This window comes from Heteronotia binoei, chromosome 5 (assembly GCF_032191835.1).
Source record: "Heteronotia binoei isolate CCM8104 ecotype False Entrance Well chromosome 5, APGP_CSIRO_Hbin_v1, whole genome shotgun sequence".
In the NCBI taxonomy this organism is placed as follows: Eukaryota; Metazoa; Chordata; class Lepidosauria; order Squamata; family Gekkonidae; genus Heteronotia; species Heteronotia binoei.
The window spans coordinates 45805484-45826974 of record NC_083227.1 but is presented as its reverse complement, the minus strand read 5'-3'; the positions used below and the strand labels follow the sequence as shown (position 1 = coordinate 45826974).

At 44.3% G+C, this 21491-nt stretch overlaps 1 protein-coding gene across 1 annotated transcript in view; it reads left to right on the top strand.

Moving 5' to 3' along the window:
- CFAP20DC (CFAP20 domain containing) overlaps positions 1-21491 on the top strand; it is a 269093-nt gene that overhangs the window by 76786 nt on the left and 170816 nt on the right. Inside the window, exon 6 of the mRNA XM_060239416.1 lies at positions 12433-12547. Coding sequence (XP_060095399.1) covers positions 12433-12547 — 115 coding nt within the window. The remainder of the gene's footprint in view (positions 1-12432; positions 12548-21491) is intronic.

Genomic DNA, 21491 nt, shown 5'->3' with positions numbered 1-21491 from the left:
AATAATCCATATGGGTGTAGGTGTTAATATATGGTAAACTGGATAGCCAATGGTATGTATATAAGAAGGGAGTGTGTGTGTGGAGGGGGAAATGGATGAATCCAGATGGTGATAGTGATCAGGAAGGAGACACTTCAAAGCATTTTCAGGAAAGGACCTCTTTTAAAGATAATGATGATAACTACGACCTTTTTTAAAGATAGGATTTGTGATGACTTGGACAGTTTAATTACATTTTGTGCATTCTCCATTATGAATACAGAACAACACCTGCCATTGAATTGAAAACTTCCTTGTGTGGGCACCTTGGCAGTCCTTCTCGGGGGCACAATTGCCCACAGCCCTGCCTCCCCCTCCCCCCAAGAAGAGAAGGGCAGGCCCTTGCTGCCACCACTCGCACCTGCCCTATCTGGGACTCAGGCAGCCAGCTTCTGGTGTTGGCTGCTACTCACTTCACATGGAGCAACCACCACCCCTTGCTTAGCCTTCGTGGGTGGCAGTGATTCTGGGGGCCCATTCTGGTTTTACCCAGGGCCATAGAATCACTAAGTTAACCCCTGACTTCTATAACCAAAGATGAAGGTAAAATTAAACGTGGGGGAGAGAGCAGGCATTATTTCATGTGCAAATATTTGTGTAAAGCTATGAGGACTAGAAACTTATTTTTAAAAATGACACCATTAAGGTGTTTGATGCCAAAAGGAAAGATAAATAAAAGATGTGCACAAGAACCGCATAACACTGCACATTGTTCCCCTGTAGCAGTTGGACAAGTTTGTTAGCAGCTGCTTTTCTCTACTTGTGATTCTTGGGCTTCAACCCAGAGTCTGTTATCCATGATCAACTGGAGGCATATGGTTTCCAGAGCCCTCTGTTTGTATTCAGATGTGTTTTTTCCTGCCCTTTGCTGACCTTTGCTTTCTGGCTCCATTTACCAGAGTACAAAAATGTATTTCAACAGGCTTTTAGTGCTTTACACAAGTGCTCAGCAACATTAGCAAAGGGCAATCATCTACATTATGGTCAGTGTGTGCACTGTGTGTTGCAATGGAAGGGAAATAGTTTTGAAGAACATGGAAGCCTAGTAAACTATTAATTCACAGCTTGATGTAACTGCATTTTGAAGTTTGAGTTCACTTTAAGCTTAGAAGTGTTGCAGATTGTCATACATATAAAAGCAAAATGAATAGGTAATCTGAGTCAATGACTGTGTCTGTCTCATGGGTAGCTGCTGCCATTTTAACTCTTGTTCTTGTTGCAGTAGTTATCATGAGGAAAATAGTCAATCAAAGCTGAAGCTATGAAATAGAATTGAGCATTGAATGAAAATTGTACTGAAAAGTAATTTTGGTGCAAAATGTTTTGCAAATGTAGATGTTAAGTGTGAAATGAATGCAGCTAATGACCATAGCTGGAAGAGTTATGTACCTGCTGATCAGAAGAATATTATTATAAATGAGGTTGATTTTTCCTGTTGACTGCCTCATTCTTTTTCAACGAAGTCTCATTATTTTTCTATCACATGTCTGACCCCTTGGATATGAAGACTCCAGCATAAACATAATAAAAATACATTAACTCCTGTAGATCTTTTCAAATGTTTCCTGATGTGCCAAGAGCTGTGTAGTTGTTTTGTGTTTTGAAAAGTTTGAAGTAGAGGTCATGCTTTTTTCACTGCAAAAAATTAAGGATGAATTTCACATCAAGCACCATGCATGCTATTTAAGCAAGATTCCTGCACTCTTAATGAAAGGGTCTGTACAATCACAGCCTTGATTCAATGTTCCAAAGGTTTAAAGGATGCACACCACCCTGAGCCCTGTCCTATGGGGAAGGGCGGTTTAAATAGTGAAATAAATAAAATAATACTGAGTAGTGCTCATTAAACCTTGGATTAGTGTGCTTCTTAAACTGAATTACTGGCTCCTGAAGGTCACAACAACCTTCTGCACATTTATGTGGGTGTAGGTACCCTTGAACTAAGCAGATCAGTAAGCTTGCATCATATAACATTGCAAGGAGTCATATAGATTCTGTATAGAAATCAAGCAGAGGATGGGGCTCCCTGTACAAGGATCGGCTGGCAAATAAGAACTTAGACAGGTGATGTATATGCAGATCCATATGACAACAATCTTGCACTGAGACTCTCAAATAATTCATTGTATTAATGTTGCACATCTCAGAGAGGCCTGAGAGCAGCAGCACAGAGCAGAGCAGCTCTGACAAGCTGAGACAGCTGGAGAAGTTGCTGAGAATTTCTGAGTTTTGAAAGACTTCATTCTGAGGCTTGTGTGACTGCTGAAAAGGTTGAGTTGTGATAGCTGGGGAACTGCTGTATGTTTGGGTGAGTGGGCTAAAGGTGAAAGTGATTGAGAGTGATTGTTGATGATTGCTTAGGAGTGGTCTGCTCCACCCTCTTTGCATTTTAAGCTGCGCCTTGCCAAAGGGCGAGAGCTAAAGGCTCTTGGCCTGTGGCTCTTTGCCTACGGGCTTCCTAAGGACCAGGACCCCAGATCCCTGATTTTCTTGTTCTCCCAATAAGGTAAGTTGACCTTCCAGAAGGGGAGCCACGTAAACAACAGCATTTAAGGAGGACTGTGTGTGTGTGTGTGTGTATATATATATATATATATATATATAATGAAGGTAGAATGCCAGCAGGGGGGGGGGCTTTCCAGTGTTTTGCACTGAGTGTCACATGTACGACTATCTGCCCACAGGACAGAAGTCTTGGGTGTGTGCTCGATGTAAGGAGCTCCTGGTCCTCAGGGAACGAGTTCGTACCCTTGAGGCCGAGGTGACTGCCCTGGAGAAGCAGAGACGGTCAGTTAGGCAATTGGGGAAGACTCCCAGGGGCATATTAGATGAGCCCCACTCTGAACGTGGCAGCCCCGTTGCCGCCAGAGAGCGTGAGGGTCGAGAGGGAACAGGGCACCGTGCTGAGGATAAGGGGAATGCGCCCTCAGAAGGGACCTCTTCTTCGGTTGGTGAGCGGGTATCCTTTCGCGCCAAGGAACCATCCCTGGGCAGGGGGAGAGGGGGGGTCTTGGTAGTTGGTGATTCGATCCTTAGGCAAGTAGAAAGCTGGGTGGCAAAACCGCGTATTGACCGTATGGTGACTTGCCTGCCTGGTGCGAAGGTAGCGGACATTACACATGTAGTAGATAGGCTGATAGACAGTGCTGGGGAGGAGCCTGTGGTCGTGGTGCATGTTGGCACCAACGATGTAGGGAAATGCAGTCGTGAGGTTCTGGAGGAGAAATTTAGGCTGCTAGGTGGGAGACTTAAGGCCAGGACCTCCAAGGTGGCCTTCTCGGAAGTGCTACCTGTTCCACGTGCAGGGCAGGAGAGACAGGCGCAAATTAGAAGTCTCAATGTGTGGATGAGACGATGGTGTAAGGAGGAAGGGTTTAAGTTTGTTAGGCACTGGGATGCTTTCTGGAACAAGCGGGAGCTGTACAAAAGAGACGGTCTCCACTTGTCTCCGGATGGAACCAGGCTGCTGGCGCTTAAAATCAAAAAGGTGGCAGAGCAGTTTTTAAACTAAATCTTGGGGGAAAGCCAACAGGAGATGGAATGTCTCTGGTTCAGGAGGAATCGTCTCAAAGAGATGAAGGGTTGGCTTCTGTCAGAGAGGATATACGGTCCAGTAAGACTGAGGTCAGAGAATTAGATTCCCTTTTAGAAATGCTTTGGGTTGAAATAGAGGGCCCAAAAGGAAATTTAATTATGTGAGTTTGTTATTGCACACCAAATCAAAAGAGGGAGGACGATTATAATATGATGGAAGGATTAAAGATAGCGGCTAAACGTAAAAACTGTGTAGTAATAGGTGATTTTAACTACCTGCAGATTGATTGGGTCAATATGTGTTCTGGTCGAGAGAAAGAGATTGAGTTTCTTGATGCTCTCAATGACTGTGCTATGGAGCAGATGGTCTCAGAACCTACCAGGGGTGGGGTGATCCTGGATCTGGTCCTAAGTAATGCCCAAGACTTGGTGAGAGATGTAAAAGTGATTGCGCCGCTTGGGAACAGTGACCATAATGTTATTGATTTCACTGTTTGTATAAATAGGGAGTTGCCCAAAAAGACCGCCACAACCACATTTAACTTTAAAAGGGGTAAATTCTCTGAGATGAGGAGGCATGTGAGGAGGAAACTGAAAGGAAAGGTAAATACGGTCAAAACCCTTGGGGAAGCTTGGAGACTATTTAAAACTATAATCCTAGAAGCTCAGATAAAATACATACCACAAGTTAGGAAAGGCACAAACAGGTATAAGAAGAGGCCAGCATGGTTAACAAACAAAGTAATGGAAGCTATAAAAGGTAAGAAGGACTCCTTTAAGCGGTGGAAAACCAGTCCAAGTGAGATTAATAAAAGGGAACACAGGCAGTGGCAAATCAAATGCAAGACTGTGATCAGGCAGGCAAAAAGGGACTATGAGGAGCATATTGCAAAAAACATAAAGACCAACAATAAAAATTTCTTCAAATATATTAGAAGTAGGAAACCAGCCAGGGAAGCAGTGGGGCCCTTGGATGACCATGGGGTAAAAGGATTACTGAAGGAGGATGGGGAAATGTCTGAGAAGCTGAATGCATTTTTTGCCTCTGTCTTCACCGTGGAAGATGAGAAGTGTTTGCCCGCCCCCGAACCACTAATATTGGAAGGGGTGTTGAAAGACTTGAGTCAGATTGAGGTGACAAAAGAGGAGGTCCTACAACTAATAGACAAATTAAAAACTAATAAATCACCGGGTCCGGATGGCATACATCCGAGAGTTCTGAAAGAACTCAAAGTTGAACTTGTGGATCTTCTAACAAAAATCTGTAATCTTTCATTGAAATCTGCCTCTGTTCCTGAGGACTGGAAGGTAGCAAATGTCACCCCCATCTTTAAAAAGGGTTCCAGAGGAGACCCGGGAAATTACAGGCCAGTCAGTCTGACTTCAATACCGGGAAAGTTGGTAGAAACCATTATCAAGGACAGAATGAGTAGGCACATTGATGAACACGGGTTATTGAGGAAGACTCAGCATGGGTTCTGTAGGGGAAGATCTTGCCTCACTAACCTGTTACATTTCTTTGAAGGGGTGAACAAACATGTGGACAAAGGAGACCCGATAGATGTTGTTTACCTTGACTTCCAGAAAGCTTTTGATAAAGTTCCTCATCAAAGGCTCCTTAGAAAGCTTGAGAGTCATGGAGTAAAAGGACAGGTCCTTTTGTGGATCAAAAACTGGCTGAGTAATAGGAAGCAGAGAGTGAGTATAAATGGGCAGTCTTTGCAGTGGAGGACGGTAAGCCATGGGGTGCCGCAGGGCTCGGTAAGAACATAAGAACATAAGAGAAGCCATGTTGGATCAGGCCAACGGCCCATCAAGTCCAACACTCTGTGTCACACAGTGGCAAAAAATTTTATATACACACATACACTGTGGCTAATAGCCACTAATGGACCTGTGCTCCATATTTTTATCTAAACCCCTCTTGAAGGTGGCTATACTTGTGGCCGCTACCACCTCCTGTGGCAGTGAATTCCACATGTTAATCACCCTTTGGGTGAAGAAGTACTTCCTTTTATCCGTTTTAACCTGTCTGCTCAGCAATTTCATCGAATGCCCACGAGTTCTTGTATTGTGAGAAAGGGAGAAAAGTACTTCTTTCTCTACTTTCTCCATCCCATGCATTATCTTGTAAACCTCTATCATGTCACCCCGCAGTCGACGTTTCTCCAAGCTAAAGAGTCCCAAGCGTTTCAACCTTTCTTCATAGGGAAAGTGCTCCAGCCCTTTAATCATTCTAGTTGCCCTTCTCTGGACTTTCTCCAATGCTATAATATCCTTTTTGAGGTGCGGCGACCAGAACTGCACACAGTACTCCAAATGAGACCGCACCATCGATTTATACAGGGGCATTATGATACTGGCTGATTTGTTTTCAATTCCCTTCCTAATAATTCCCAGCATGGCGTTGGCCTTTTTTATTGCAGACGCACACTGTCTTGACATTTTCAGTGAGTTATCTACCACGACCCCAAGATCGCTCTCTTGGTCAGTCTCTGCCAGTTCACACCCCATCAACTTGTATTTGTAGCTGGGATTCTTGGCCCCAATGTGCATTACTTTGCACTTGGCCACATTGAACCGCATCTGCCACGTTGACGCCCACTCACCCAGCCTCAACAGATCCCTTTGGAGTTCCTCACAATCCTCTCTGGTTCTCACCACCCTGAACAATTTAGTGTCATCCGCAAACTTGGCCACTTCACTGCTCACTCCCAACTCTAAATCATTTATGAACAAGTTAAAGAGCATGGGACCCAGTACCGAGCCCTGCGGCACCCCACTGCTTACCGTCCTCCACTGCGAAGACTCTGCTTCCTATTACTAAGCCAGTTTTTGATCCACAAGAGGACCTGTCCTTTTACTCCATGACTCTCAAGTTTTCTAAGGAGCCTTTGATGAGGAACTTTATCAAAAGCTTTCTGGAAGTCAAGGTAAACAACATCTATCGGGTCGCCTTTGTCCACATGTTTGTTCACCCCCTCAAAGAAATGTAACAGGTTAGTGAGGCAAGATCTTCCCTTGCAGAACCCATGCTGAGTCTTCCTCAATAACCCGTGTTATGGGTCCCATGCTCTTTAACTTGTTCATAAATGATTTAGAGTTGGGAGTGAGCAGTGAAGTGGCCAAATTTGCGGATGACACTAAATTGTTCAGGGTGGTGAGAACCAGAGAGGATTGTGAGGAACTCCAAAGGGATCTGTTGAGGCTGGGTGAGTGGGCGTCAACGTGGCAGATGCGGTTCAGTGTGGCCAAGTGCAAAGTAATGCACATTGGGGCCAAGAATCCCAGCTACAAATACAAGTTGATGGGGTGTGAACTGGCAGAGACTGACCATGAGAGAGATCTTGGGGTCGTGGTAGATAATTCACTGAAAATGTCAAGACAGTGTGCGTTTGCAATAAAAAAGGCCAACGCCATGCTGGGAATTATTAAGAAGGGAATTGAAAACAAATCAGCCAGTATCATAATGCCCCTATATAAATCGATGGTGCGGTCTCATTTGGAGTACTGTGTGCAGTTCTGGTCGCTGCACCTCAAAAAGGATATTATAGCATTGGAGAACGTTCAGAAAAGGGCAACTAGAATGATTAAAGGGCTGGAACACCTTCCCTATGAAGAAAGGTTGAAACGCTTTGGGCTCTTTAGCTTGGAGAAACAAACGTCGACTGAGGGGTGACATGATAGAGGTTTACAAGATTTTATTTATTTATTTATTTATTCGGGATTTATATCCCGCCCTTCCCAGGAGTGGCTCAGGGCGGCTTCCAACAATAACAATTTAACAATTTAAATAGAACAATTAAATACTTCACATTTAAACATTAAAACCAATACATTTCAATTCATAAAAACAAAGCAGCTTAAAACCAATAACATATCATTTTATATAAACAGATGGCAGGCCAGTTACGTCAAGTTCCATCCCGGCTAGGTGTAAGCTAGCCGGAAGAGGGTCGTCTTACAGGCCCTGCGGAATTGAACCAAGTCCCGCAGGGCCCTCACCTCTTCCGGCAGCTGATTCCACCAAGTGGGGGCCATAACGGAGAAAGCCCTATCTCGAGTGACTTTCAGGCGGGCTTCTTTTGGCCCGGGGATAGAGAGGAGATTTTGTGTTCCTGACCTCAGTGCTCTCTGGGGAACGTATGGGGAGAGACGGTCCCTCAGGTAGGCAGGTCCCAGGCCATATAGGGCTTTAAAGGTAATAACCAGCACCTTGTACCGGACTCGATACATCACTGGAAGCCAGTGCAGAGTCCGAAGACCCGGCCGAATGTGTCCCCACTTTGGGAGACCCAATAACAGCCGGGCCGCGGCATTCTGCACCAGCTGCAGCTTTCGAGTCCGGGACAGGGGCAGCCCCATGTAGAGGGCATTGCAGTAGTCCAACCTCGAGGTGACCGTAGCATGGATCACTGTTGCTAGGTCGTCGCGCTCCAGGAAGGGGGCCAGCTGCCTTGCCCGCCTAAGATGAAAAAATGCGGACTTGGCAGCGGCTGCTATCTGAGCCTCCATCTTTAAGGAAGGCTCCAACAGCACCCCCAAGCTCCTGACTCTGTCCGCCGCCATCAGCGGTGCACCGTCAAAAGCTGGCAGGGGGATCCCCCCCCCCGGGCCGCGGCGACCCAAGCAAAGGACCTCTGTCTTCGTAGGATTTAGCTTCAGCCCACTCAGTCTGAGCCACTCAGCCACGGCCTGTAATGCCCGGTCCAGATTTTCCGGGGCGCAGACCGGCCGGCCGTCCATCAGTAGATAGAGCTGGGTGTCATCAGCATACTGGTGACACCCCAGCCCATACCTTCGGGCTATCTGGGCAAGAGGCCGCATATAGATATTGAATAACATCGGGGAGAGAACCGCCCCCTGGGGCACACCACAATCAAGTGTGCGCCTCTGGGATAGCTCCCCCCCTACTGCGACCTTTTGTCCCCGACCTTCCAGGAAAGAGGAAAGCCACTGTAAGGCCAACCCCTGAATCCCTGCGTCGGCGAGGCGGCACGTCAGTAGCCGATGGTCGACCGTGTCGAACGCCGCCGACAGGTCTAACAGCATCAGCACCGCCGAGCCACCCCGATCCAGATGCCGTTGAAGGTCATCTACTAGGGCGACCAACACTGTCTCCGTCCCGTGTCCCGGGCGGAAGCCGGACTGAAATGGGTCAAGGATGGAAGCGTCCTCCAGGAAATTCTGTAATTGTATCGCCACTGCCCTCTCAATAAGTTTACCCAAAAAGGGCAAATTAGAAACCGGCCGATAATGTGCCAATTGGGCCGGATCTAAAGATGGTTTTTTTAGGAGGGGACGGACCACAGCCTCTTTGAGTGGCGTTGGAAAGTGCCCTTCCGTTAGGGATCTATTTATGATATCCCGCACAGGATATCTAAGATCCCCCTGGCAAGATTTAATAAGCCAGGAAGGGCATGGGTCCAATTTACAAGTTGTTGGGCGAGCCAATAAGATAATGCATGGGAAGGAGAAAGTAGAGAAAGAAGTACTTTTCTCCCTTTCTCACAATACAAGAACTCGTGGGCATTCGATGAAATTGCTGAGCAGACAGGTTAAAACGGATAAAAGGAAGTACTTCTTCACCCAAAGGGTGATTAACATGTGGAATTCACTGCCACAGGAGGTGGTGGCGGCCACAAGCATGGCCACCTTCAAGAGGGGGTTAGATAAAAATATGGAGCACAGGTCCATCAGTGGCTATTAACCACAGTGTGTGTGTGTGTGTGTGTGTATATATATATATATATATATATTTGGCCGCTGTGTGACACAGAATGTTGGACTGGATGGGCCTTTGGCCTGATCTAACATGGCTTCTCTTATGTTCTTATGTACTTCATGAGCACTTCAAATCAATTTTAGACCACTGCCAGGGTAGGTATCCAGTTTTCCAAACAGAGAAAGTAAGATAAAAAAGGCCAACGCCATGCTGGGAATTATTAGGAAGGGAATTGAAAACAAATCAGCCAGTATCATAATGCCCCTGTATAAATTGATGGTGCGGTCTCATTTGGAGTACTGTGTGCAGTTCTGGTCGCCGCACCTCAAAAAGGATATTATAGCATTAGAGAAGGTGCAGAGAAGGGCAACTAGAATGATTAAAGGGCTGGAGCACTTTCCCTATGAAGAAAGGTTGAAACGCTTGGGACTCTTTAGCTTGGAGAAACGTCGACTGCGGGGTGACATGATAGAGGTTTACAAGATAATGCATGGAATGGAGAAAGTAGAGAAAGAAGTACTTTTCTCCCTTTCTCACAATACAAGAACTCGTGGGCATTCGATGAAATTGCTGAGCAGACAGGTTAAAACGGATAAAAGGAAGTACTTCTTCACCCAAAGGGTGATTAACATGTGGAATTCACTGCCACAGGAGGTGGTGGCGGCCACAAGTATAGCCACCTTCAAGAGGGGTTTAGATAAAAATATGGAGCACAGGTCCATCAGTGGCTATTAGCCACAGTGTATGTGTGTATATAACATTTTTTGCCACTGTGTGACACAGAGGGTTGGACTTGATGGGCCGCTGGCCTGATCCAACATGGCTTCTCTTATGTTCTTAAGATATATCAAATTTGAGAGAAAGGTAAAAAGATGGGTGCAATTAGCACCTTGCCAATCACTTTTGATTGTTGCTTGTGACATGTCTCGGATTTAGAAATATAACAGTGATCTACCTTTTGCTCTGTGTTCTAGCAGTAGTTAACTTAGATACCTTGGACCAGATCAAGACTTTTTTACATTTTCATTTCAATATTAATTGAGTGGTGTGTGGTTTGTTTTTCCTTCCTGTGCCTTTGCTTGGTTTTACTTTTGAATTTTAGTTGATGGTTGCCTGTAGCATTATGTTTTGTTTGTTTAATTATTGGTGTGGTCTTGGTGGTGTTTTTCGATCCATTTTAAGTAGGCTTGGCTGGTCACATTTAAAAACAAAACTGATATGGTTTACCTACTGATTTGTATTGCTTTAAACCAACTTGACCACTTCAATGAAGGGGTGTGTGTGTGTATGTTTGAAATAAAACTTAGAAACTGTACTCCTGACTTTCATAACTGATAGAGAGCTGGTGTAGTACAGTGGTTAGTGTGTTGGACTAAGATTTGGAAGACCCAGATTCAAATTCCCACTCTGCCATGAGAGCTTGCTGGGTGACTTTAGTCCAGTCACATACTCTCCCCTAACCTACCTCACAGGGCTGTTGTGAGGATAAAATGGAGGAGAGGAGAATGGTGGAAGCTGCTGTGATTCACTGTTGAGGAGAAAGACAGGCTATAAATGAAATAAATAAATGGCACATTTAAAGGGTTGCTCCTTCTAATTCCATAAATTTAGTATTTTAAGTATCTAACAAGGGTTTGAAATGTATAATTGTGTATAACTGTAGCTAAATAGCTGGCTGTGATTTATTTATTTAATTTGCGATCCCATCTTGCTGGGAAAGACAGAAGGCAAAAGAAGGGGACGATAAAAGATGAGATGGATGTAACTAACATGAATTTGAACAGACTTTGGAGGATGGTGGAAGACAGGAGGACCTGGCGTGACTTGATCCATGAGGTCGCAAAGAATCGGACTCGACTGCAACTGAACAACATCAATCCCGTTTCTCAGAGCCAAGGATCTCCAAATGGACAAATAATTTAGACAATAAAGAGCTCTACTTATGAAAGTTTATTAGAAGCTCAAGTAAAGCAATATGAATAAAATTGTCCCTTGGACAATTTCTTATCATTAGAGAACCTGGAAAGTCATATTGCTCATTGAAAGTGTAGTACAATGATTTGTCCCAATCCAATTTTTAAAAAAAATGTGGAGGAGGAGCAGCCGCCTGCACACATTACCCACTTGCAACAGCTTCCCATTCATTTTAGTGGAGGGAGTTCATTTGTGCACATGTTCCTTTGCTCCCAAGTCAGATCTCCTAATAGGAGATTTGCTTTTGATATAACTGGAGGTACCCCACATTTTTTGAGTGCAAGTTTGAGGTTGCCTGTAAAATATATTCCTAGTTTCTCCTCAGGGAGTAGGAGGTGAGCAGTCGATGAATCAATAAAACAGCAGCTGAATCAGTTTCCAGCCTAAAAATACAGGTTTTCATGCTAGTAAGCCATTTTCTTTTGAGAGAAATCTAGAAAGAAATTAAACCAGTTTGAATGTTCTCAGAAATCACAAGGAAACAGAACATACAAAAGAGCCTCTTTATCACTCTGAACCAAAGCTGGTCGTGGCTGTGGTCTAAATCTATTAGTGATGCTCTGATCCAGTGTCCTTGGTGTCACCTGAGAAACAACCTGAATAGTTAGCAATAAACTTGTGTCTTATTAATTCAGGTTTGGAGATATGTGCTCAGGAAGTGAAGCTGACATACAAAAGTTTTGTACCTATCTTTGAGCCGACAAAGGGCCCATATGAAATGGCAGGTGCATTTTTAGACAAAGAAAGCTTATAATGGTTTCCTATTTAGCGGGTTGACAGTGTGTCCCAAGATAACACAAGCTTAAAGGGTTGAAAGAAGCATGATTATTAAAGGCTAGTGGCTTCTCAGTTCATACAAATTGAATTCTTTCTTAGGTTGAAGTGCTATGGAAATCTGAAAAGAGCAGAGCATTGCAATAAAATTAGCATGTAAAGTGATTTTATATATTCAGTCTTGTAGCCACTAACTTTGAATTTGAGAGAGAAATCTCATTACTTATCTTGTAAAGGGGGTGATACTTAAATTCTCCATTTGCTGTCCTTGATATAAAGGTTCTGCATATGAATGATAGTTTTCTTCAGTTGCCCAAAGATAGTGGTTATTGAATTGATGGAGATCTATCTCTGTTCCTCCCCACTCCTGCTTTTCTCTTTTACAGAATAACTGATTTAGGAAACATTAAAAGAAGATTGTATTTATCAACGGTCCACAAGGAATTGTCTGTAACTCCTCTACATGCAAAAATCCCCCTCTTTATGATCAAGCGCAAAATTGTAGGTATCTTTCTTTCCTTGCTTGAAATATCAGTCTATAGTTACCTTTTCTTTTGTGTTATAGAGCTTTTCTTTAAGCCCCCCATATCCTTTGAATATAAGTAGTTGGCTGTTTCAGAGTGGTGATCTGGAATACTTCTGTGCATGTACGTGTGAGTGAGCTTTGTCATGATAGAAAGATCTGTCCTGTCCATTCCAGTATTTTCTGCCAGTTGTTTGGGTGCTGTAAATATGGGCAGCACTTGGAGAAAGTGAATGAGACAGCACAAGTACTTGCCAAGGGCTCTGCCATTCTGCTTTGCCTGTGCCGTGCCATGCAGCCTCCAGGGACCAAGAGAGGCACAAAACCATCCTCCCTGTGGGAATGTTACATGTCTTATGAAGAGGTGGGATGTTGTGTCAATTGTGCTTAACTTGTTGGAAGTATTTATACTGTGCACTATACATGTAAAACTGGCATAAGGTTGCAGTAAACCCAGTAAACTCATGCAAGGGAGCCAGCATTGTAAAACAAGTGCAGAACAGATTAAAAACAGCATCGGCAGGTAGCTATAAAAATCAGACAAAAGCATAAAAGCAATCTGGCAAATAAAAAGTTAGGGCTCAGCGGGAAAAATAAAAACATTGATTGAAAAAATGCCCCATGAAAGTAAAACCATAAGTAGTAACATCCGGTGTAAAAATTATCAATAGGGATGAGAGATCTTAGCTTTTATTTTATTTTTTTAAATGAACAATTTTAACAAGCCTCTGGGGGAAAAATAGGAATTTTCTCCTGGCACTTAAAAGTTTGCAATCTTTACAAGAGGTGAACCTCTGTTCAGAGGGAGTTCTGCTTGATCCATAGTAGTGGAATAACCCTTAGCTGGAGGGAGGTAATATCTGGAAAGGAACATAAGCATACCAGAGAATTATCAGGATTGTTTTGAGAAGAAAAGGCGCTAAAGGTTTTCAAACATGGAATTAAAATACCCATTCACCATATTCATACAGTTGATATACCAAATACGTTAGCTCTGTATATAAAAATGTAAAATAACTTTATTTCTGCAGTTCATAAGAGATTGTAGGTGAGAATGCAGTTCTAGATGAGAATATGGACTGCAACAAGAGATCTGCATACACAACAGGTTTTCCTTGCATGCAGATCAAATATTGGTAGGCATTTGATGCACATTTCTGTCTGCCTTTTGTGTGTGTTTTGGTGGGGTTTTGTTTGTCTTCCTACATTGTAATGCTCATCTTCCCCCCCACCCCCCCAAACATGCTGCTAATAATAAACAGTATCTTTTCCCAGCATGACTAAAATTGGTTTGGGGCCATTGACTGCTTATTAAAATTAAAAAAAATCTTCCAAGGATAAGGCTAAGAAAATAGTCCTGGAATTTCATGCAACATGCATAATTCCACAACTTTTAAAAAGAGCTTTAAAAAAGTTTTCTAGGGCTTTCTTGTAAAACAGCGGTTATGTTAATATTACAACTTCATTTTAATTTCCTGCTTTCTGGCAAGTGTGGCTTTAAAAAATTAATTTGCATCAGACAGCCATACCACAGAAGTGGTGGTTAAATCAAGATCATTGCAATAAAGTAATTTTTTTGCCTCATTTTTGTTTAGGTGGTTACAGTGTCACATTAACACCAGTGTTTCAAGATTAAAGCATTCCTTAATGTATCATAAATTAATTCTATCAAATATGATCTTCAGAGGCTGTATTTAGAGATGAAATCATTTCATGGATACTGAATAACTTATGTGGTCTAGTGCAACAATGGAAATATTTAAAACCTTAAACCATTTTTGTTTGTTAAAAGGTAGATCTAATCATCATTATGCTACTATGACCAAACTTGTTGCACCCTCAGGAACAAATTTGATATGTATATGTGAAACTGCCTTAAATGGGGTGTGTTTATTTAGGAGTTTTTCTGCCACTTCTGCAGAGTTCTGCTTGAGCAAAGTCCACTCTGACTAGCAGACTTCAAGCAAAGGCCTTTCTCAGTCCTCGTTGATGCATGTGTTTGGACCCAAAGCCTGCTGTGTGCAAAGCATTTGCTCTGCCATTGACCTGTGGCCCCTTTCTAGAGCATCCAGCTTTGGCCTTTTGCCTCCATTCCCTTTACCAATACTATTTTGAGGGGTTTACCTCTCCTTCAGAGTTTCTAAATAAGCTATTTTAGGACATCCGTGCAGCCACTTACATTTTAATTGTCTAATTGCATACAAATATATCCGATTTTCAGTTATGTATGAAGAAGCAAGGGATTTTAGGAAAGCTGCTCTGTCATGAAACAAATTGCAAATTGGTTAGAAATAATCTTGCTCATGTTGCCTGAGTCAAATTATACACCGAGAGTATTTAGAATAACCATATCACCAATGGTTGAAAGCTCTACAGAAGTGGCTAGTCCAATAAATGGCCCACTTTATTATTCTTGATGTTAACAAATTAGTGGTTAATAACAGAAATTGTCGCTTCCCGCTTAACTTTCAGTTCTTATTTAAATATTGGCATTATTCTCGGTAGTGACAAAGGAATGGTGTAGTTTCATTAACACATGGTAACATTATTGGCATTTCTTGGGTTTGGTGTATACACAGTTTCTCTTGTGCTTTTATTCTTGATGTTTAACAGCCTGTTTGCCAAGTGTAATCTGATGCCATTTTGAAATGGTTTTGTTGTTGAAGCCAGATGGAGCGAGGCTAACATTTTCAAGGTTTTCCCATACCGGTATTTTTAGATACGACTTATGTTCATCAGCAAATCGTGGTGAACTTAGCAATATTAGTACAGAGCGTAGAGGTGAGTTTAGCAGTATTAAAGTATGCATTTTCTGGTTCTGATTTGCAGATCAAATGATAGATCATTCACACAATTATTACAGATTATTCCCCAGTGGTAATTTAGTGCTTCGCACAACAGGGACTATAAGGGTCAAACTGGAACCATAATATATTCAAATGAACAGGTTGCCGGGGGAGATTCTGTTTTTGGTTTTCAGTCCCACAGCTATAGAGCATTTACTGAGAATTCCTCTCTCTGTATCCTTGTGCTATCGAAACTTACTGGCTGTTACTGGTAAGCGGATGCTTTTCTTTGATCCCAGGCAACACAGTAGGACATAGAGAAGGCACTGATCTGAAGCCTTTAAAGACATAAACACAAGGGATGAACAGTATTGGTTCCACCATTTACCTTTATTGTAACAATCTCATGTTTTGCATGGGATAGGGAAACTTCTTTTCTCTGCCATTGCCTTTGAATGAGTGAAGGAGGAGCAGTTCTGCTATCTCTACTTTCCTACTGCTTCTGAAAACCACAGGGGATTAGACACAAGCAGTTCTTACGGGAAACATCTCTGTTCCCTAACCAAATCAGCCCAATGACTGGCTGTTTTATCCTCTGTAGAAAGCAAAGTCAAGCATGCATTTGTTTGAAAATGTGTGTAGCTGGTTACGGTACCATGTTTAGAGCAACAAGTGTGCTACAAACCATCTCCCTCACACTGGATGTGAGAGGTGGATTCTTTGTCCTTGTTTCAGTACTGGATTGGTTTGCATGTGCAGCTTTTCAGTGCAGAGTAATAGCCTGAGAAATAACATGGCTCTGTGACACAAGTCTTGTCCTGAGTTATGAACTAAAAGACTGAATTAGAAAGCTGAATTGACATCTTTAAGCTAACATTTGTTATCCAATGTTCTTTCTGTGTAAGCACAGACCAAAAGAAAAAAAATGCAAAGAAATAAGCCTCTAAAATTTTACCGCATGCTTGGGGGGGGGGGGGTTGCTCCACTAAGATCTCTCTCACAAAACTCACTAGTTCAACTACAGTTTGATGGACGGTCCTGCCCATTACCAAGTTCTGATTCATTTGCTCCTTCTAAGGTCTTTTGAGGCACTTTACAGACATCACTCCATCATCCTTGAATATGATTTGAGCAGGATGCATCCCTTGCCAGTATTTCCCTCGTTAGTTTTTAGTACGCCTGGGCTTTCACTCTGAAACTGTTGCTAGTACAGTGTGTGTTGTAATCTGCAAAATGTACCCGCTCTACCTATATCATATTGATTGAGTTGCGCTGTTTTGATCCTATATTATTATTTTATTGCTGAATTTTAACTTTTTATTAACTGTTTTTATTATGTATGTAATCTGCCCTGAGCTCATTATGGGAAAGGGTGGAATATAAATCTACCAAATAAATAAATAAAATAAAATCCCATGCTTAGCCCCTCTGCATTCCCACACCAGGGCTGACAAAGAGTATATGGTTTGTGTTCTTTTGAATAAAGTCCCAACACCTCTAAAAAAAATGTTTTCCCAAGCACTTCTGGTCTGGAACCTTACTGTTTCAGTCGTAGTTGTCACCATCATTAGAAATGCTTCCCCCTTTCTGTTGCCACCCCACACACACCCTTGGACCTCAGCTGTGTGTGAGAGAGAGAATGACAGCATTTGCTGTTTGGTTCTCCCTTCTTTGTTGCTCAGCTGGTGCTGTCCCTTTAGCACCTTGTGAATCCTTTTTAGAGGAGTGTGTTTGCTTTATCCAGATCAGAAAAAATACCCCCTGCCCCCTCCTCCCAAAAAATCTTACAAGTATTTTTCAGGCATTTTAGAGCCAAATGCAGATCAGAGATCTGTAGTCAGCTACCAATACAGCCGATCCCAGGAAAATCTCATCCTTCCTTTCCTTTTATTCTGGTGCATTCAGCTATACCAAGAAGCCTTATCTTCCAAGCCCCACAGCAGAGTGACTCAGCTTGTGAACTTAGAAGACATATGCCTTCTGAGTCCACTTGCTGAGTTGTGCTGCCATTGCCATGCTTGGAGAAGATGACAGGCATTTTAAAAGACCATGGTCTCTTTAAATGCCTGCTTTCTCCAAGCCTTGCATAGGCAGCACAACAGCACTTTCTAAAAGCTTAAAAATACTGTACAAACTGCTGAATGACATTAAAGTGTTAATTCTTCACAGAAACAGAGAGTCTTGAGTGACAGGCTGCTCCAGGAAATCTGATAGGTTAGCATCAGCTGAGCAGAGAAGGACTTGAGAGTTGCATGCTGAGAAGAGAGTCAGTCAGATTTCTGCCTTGACTGAGTGATTTCAGTTTAAGACAGATGGAAAGCTGGGGGAGGGTTGGCAAAGAAGTTTGGGAAATAGGTGAAGACTCTCATTCAGGCCAAAGAAAGGGGATAGATCTTCCAGTGAGGAGAATTTCCTGACTCAGTCAAGCAGAGAGTTAGCTTTGAAGAGTGGAGAGATTTGGTGTGATTAGAAATTGCCTGTAGAAACCTAAAGAGTCAGTTTAAAACTTAAAATGAGTACTGGTGTTTCAAGAGAAGGGTTTGGGGTACAGGAAAGGGTGTTCTAGCCTTCTGGAAGCCACAAGAGTCAGAGAATACTCAAAAGGAAGTATATTGGAGTATTTGGGAAAGAAAAAGATATTGGATTTAAATCCCACCCTCCACTCTGAAGAGTCTCAGAGCGGCTCAGAATCTCTTTTACCTTCCTCCCCCACAACAGACACCCTGTGAGATGGGTGGGGCTGGAGAGAGCTCTCACAGCAGCTGCCCTTTCAAGGACAACCTCTGCCAGAGCTATGGCTGACCCAAGGCCATGCTAGCAGGTGCAAATGGAGGAGTGGGGAATCAAACCCAGTTCTCCCAGATAAGAGTCCACACACTTAACCACTACACCAAACTGGCTCTCGTACACCAAACTGGCTCTCTTGGAACACAAGCCTCTCAACATAAAGATTTAAGTAACTGTGAATAGCTTAATAAACTCTCATTAGCCTGAAACATAAGAACTAGAGTTCGTGCATGTACTGATTTTACCTCAAAATTATCTATACCGAGTTGCCTCTGAGTACATGTCAGACTATCCCAACACAGCCTTTCTGGGCTTGCCATAGATAACAGTGTCCTGACACAAAACTCCAGTCCAGGATGGCAGCCTGAGGGATGTTTGTTAAACCAATTAAGTTTGGGATGGGCATGTTAGTATATGTGCAGGCATCCGACCACTGCTGACAGCACAAGATCTAAATGACAGTAGATAATCTGGCTGGCAGGGGCATTTGGCAGACTGCCAGATTGCATCAGCCAGGCTGAGGTGAGCATGACTTAGCACAAACCTGATTGGTCCATCACCTGGAGAACTTGTATAAATGTACAGAAGTGCTATGCTACTTGTGGAGGTTGGATGGTGAATTGTATGCAGAGCATTTTGACAGTTTGTATCATAATTGTAAATACATTGTATATAGCTAGTTTAATCACAGCTGTGTACAAGACTAGATTTCTTGGCGTCTTCAGAGCTCTTACTCAATAAACGCGGAAGACCAACAGGGTTATGGGCCAAGCACACTTCCGCTGCGCCTGAGTGCCGTGAGTAGAAGAGCTGAGTGGTGGAGAAGGACCCAGGAGTGCTCCAGGGGCAAGGAGGAAGCTGCCTCAGTGGAGGAGAACAGCAGTAGCTGAGAAGCAGGTGCTGAGCAGGATGGCTACAGCAGCGGCTACAATGCTGATAGAAAAGCTAACTCCTACTAACTATAATGTGTGAGCATTACGTACTGAACATTTCCTTAAACAAGAGGGGCTGTGGAACTGTGTATCTGCTCCTTCGGACCCCACACCTGAAGATGTTGTTCAGGACTAGAAGGCTCTTGCAACAATAATATTGAGTATTTCTGATGACCAGTTGGTGCACGTCAGAGGAAAACAACAGGTGAAGGAAGCCTGGGACGCACTCAAGGCCGTCTACGTGCAGACAACAGCTGGCTCGCTGATATCTCTGACGAGGAAGCTGTATTGAAAGAGAATGCTGGCCGGAGAGACGGTGAGAGACCATCTCAACAGCTTATCTGCATGCTTCCAGGAGTTGGAACAAAGAGGTAAAACAATTCCAGAAGAAGATTTTAGCTCGCCCGCGGAGCCTGATGGACCCAGAACGGTTCCTGATGGCTCTGCGGGATCCCTGGCCCCCTGGCGATTCTCTTGATGACGTGGTGGAGTCTTGGAACGATAGGCTCTCCGGGGCCATTGATGAGATCGCACCTAGGCGTCCTCTGCGCCCTCGTTCAAAGCCGACACCTTGGTATAACCAGGAGTTGCGGTGTTTGAAACGGGGACTCAGACGACTAGAGAGGCAATGGTGGCGTACTTGAGACAAAGCGACTCGAACATCTTATAGAGAGTTTATGAAGTCCTATGAGATGGCAGTCAAGGCCGCAAAGAAAACATACTTTGCGGCCGAGATTGCGTCTGCAACTTCGTGCCCGACACAACTGTTCAATATAATTCGGACTCTTACAACACTGCCAGAGGGCAGAATAAATTCTAACGAATTGGAAATTGGCTGTGAGGCTTTTGCAAATTTCTTTGCGGATAAAATCGCGTCACTCCGTTCCGACTTCCCTGCCATATTAGATACAGTTAGCGAACCTGAGGCTCCGTGCCTGTCTTCGGATCGTGTTCTGGACGGCTTCAGTGCTCTCAGCCTGGAAGAAGTTGACAGGATCCTCCTATCTGCACGCCCAACAACTTGCAAATTGGACCCGTGCCCCTCCTGGCTTATTAAGACCTGCCAGAGGGAGCTGAGATATCCTATACAGGATATCATAAATAGATCCCTATTGGAGGGGCATTTTCCATCAGCGCTTAAAGAGGCGGTGGTCCGTCCCCTCTTGAAAAAAACAACGTTAGACCCGGCCGAATTGGCACATTATCGGCCGGTCTCGAATCTGCCCTTTTTGGGCAAACTTATTGAGAGGGCAGTGGCGTTGCAGCTACAGAGTTTCCTGGAGGACGCTTCTGTCCTTGACTCCTGCCAGTCTGGCTTTCGCCTGGGCCATGGGATGGAGACAGTGCTGGTCGCCCTGGTGGATGACCTTCAACGGCATCTGGATCAAGGCGGCTCGGCGGTGCTGATGCTGTTAGACCTATCGGCAGCGTTCGATACGGTCGACCATCGGTTGCTGTCTTGCTGCCTTGCCGACGCGGGGATTCAGGGGCTGGCCTTACAATGGCTTTCCTCTTTCCTTGACAGTTGGGGACAAAGGGTGGTGATTGGGGACGAACTGTCCCAGAGACACACGCTTGATTGCGGAGTGCCTCAAGGGGTGGTACTTTCCCCGATGTTATTTAACATCTATATGCGCCCCCTTGCCCAGATTGCCCGAAGGTATGGGTTGGGCTGCCATCAGTATGCTGATGACAGCCAGCTCTATCTACTTATGGAAGACCGGCCTGCCTGCACCCCAGAAAATCTGGACCGGGCGTTACAGGCGGTGGCTAGGTGGCTTAGGCTGAGTGGGCTGAAGCTGAATCCGGTGAAGACAGAGGTCCTTTGCTTGGGTCGTTGTGGCCCGGGAAGGGAAATCCCCCTGCCAGTCTTTGACGGGGCGCCGTTGACAGCGGCGCACAGGGTCAAAAGTCTCGGGGTACTATTGGAGCCTTCATTGACAATGGAGGCTCGGATAGCAGCCACTGCCAAGTCTGCATTTTTTCATCTTAGGCGGGCGAGGCAGTTGGCCCCTTTCCTGGAGCACGACGACCTAGCAACGGTGATTCATGCCACGGTCACCTCGAGGTTGGACTACTGTAATGGCCTCTACATGGGGCTACCCCTGTGCCGAACCCAAAAACTGCAGCTAGTGCAGAATGCCGCTGCCCGGCTGTTATTAGGGCTCCCAAGATGGAAGCACATTCGGCCGGGGCTTCGGGATCTGCACTGGCTGCCAATAACATTCCGAGTCCGGTACAAAGTGTTGGTCATTACCTTTAAAGCCCTATATGGCCTAGGACCTGCCTACCTTAGGGACCGTCTCTCCCCACACGTTCCCCAGAGAGTACCAAGATCGGACTCACAAAACCTGCTAGTAATCCCCGGGCCAAAGGAGGCCCGTCTGAAATCCACCAGGGATCGGGCCTTCTCGATA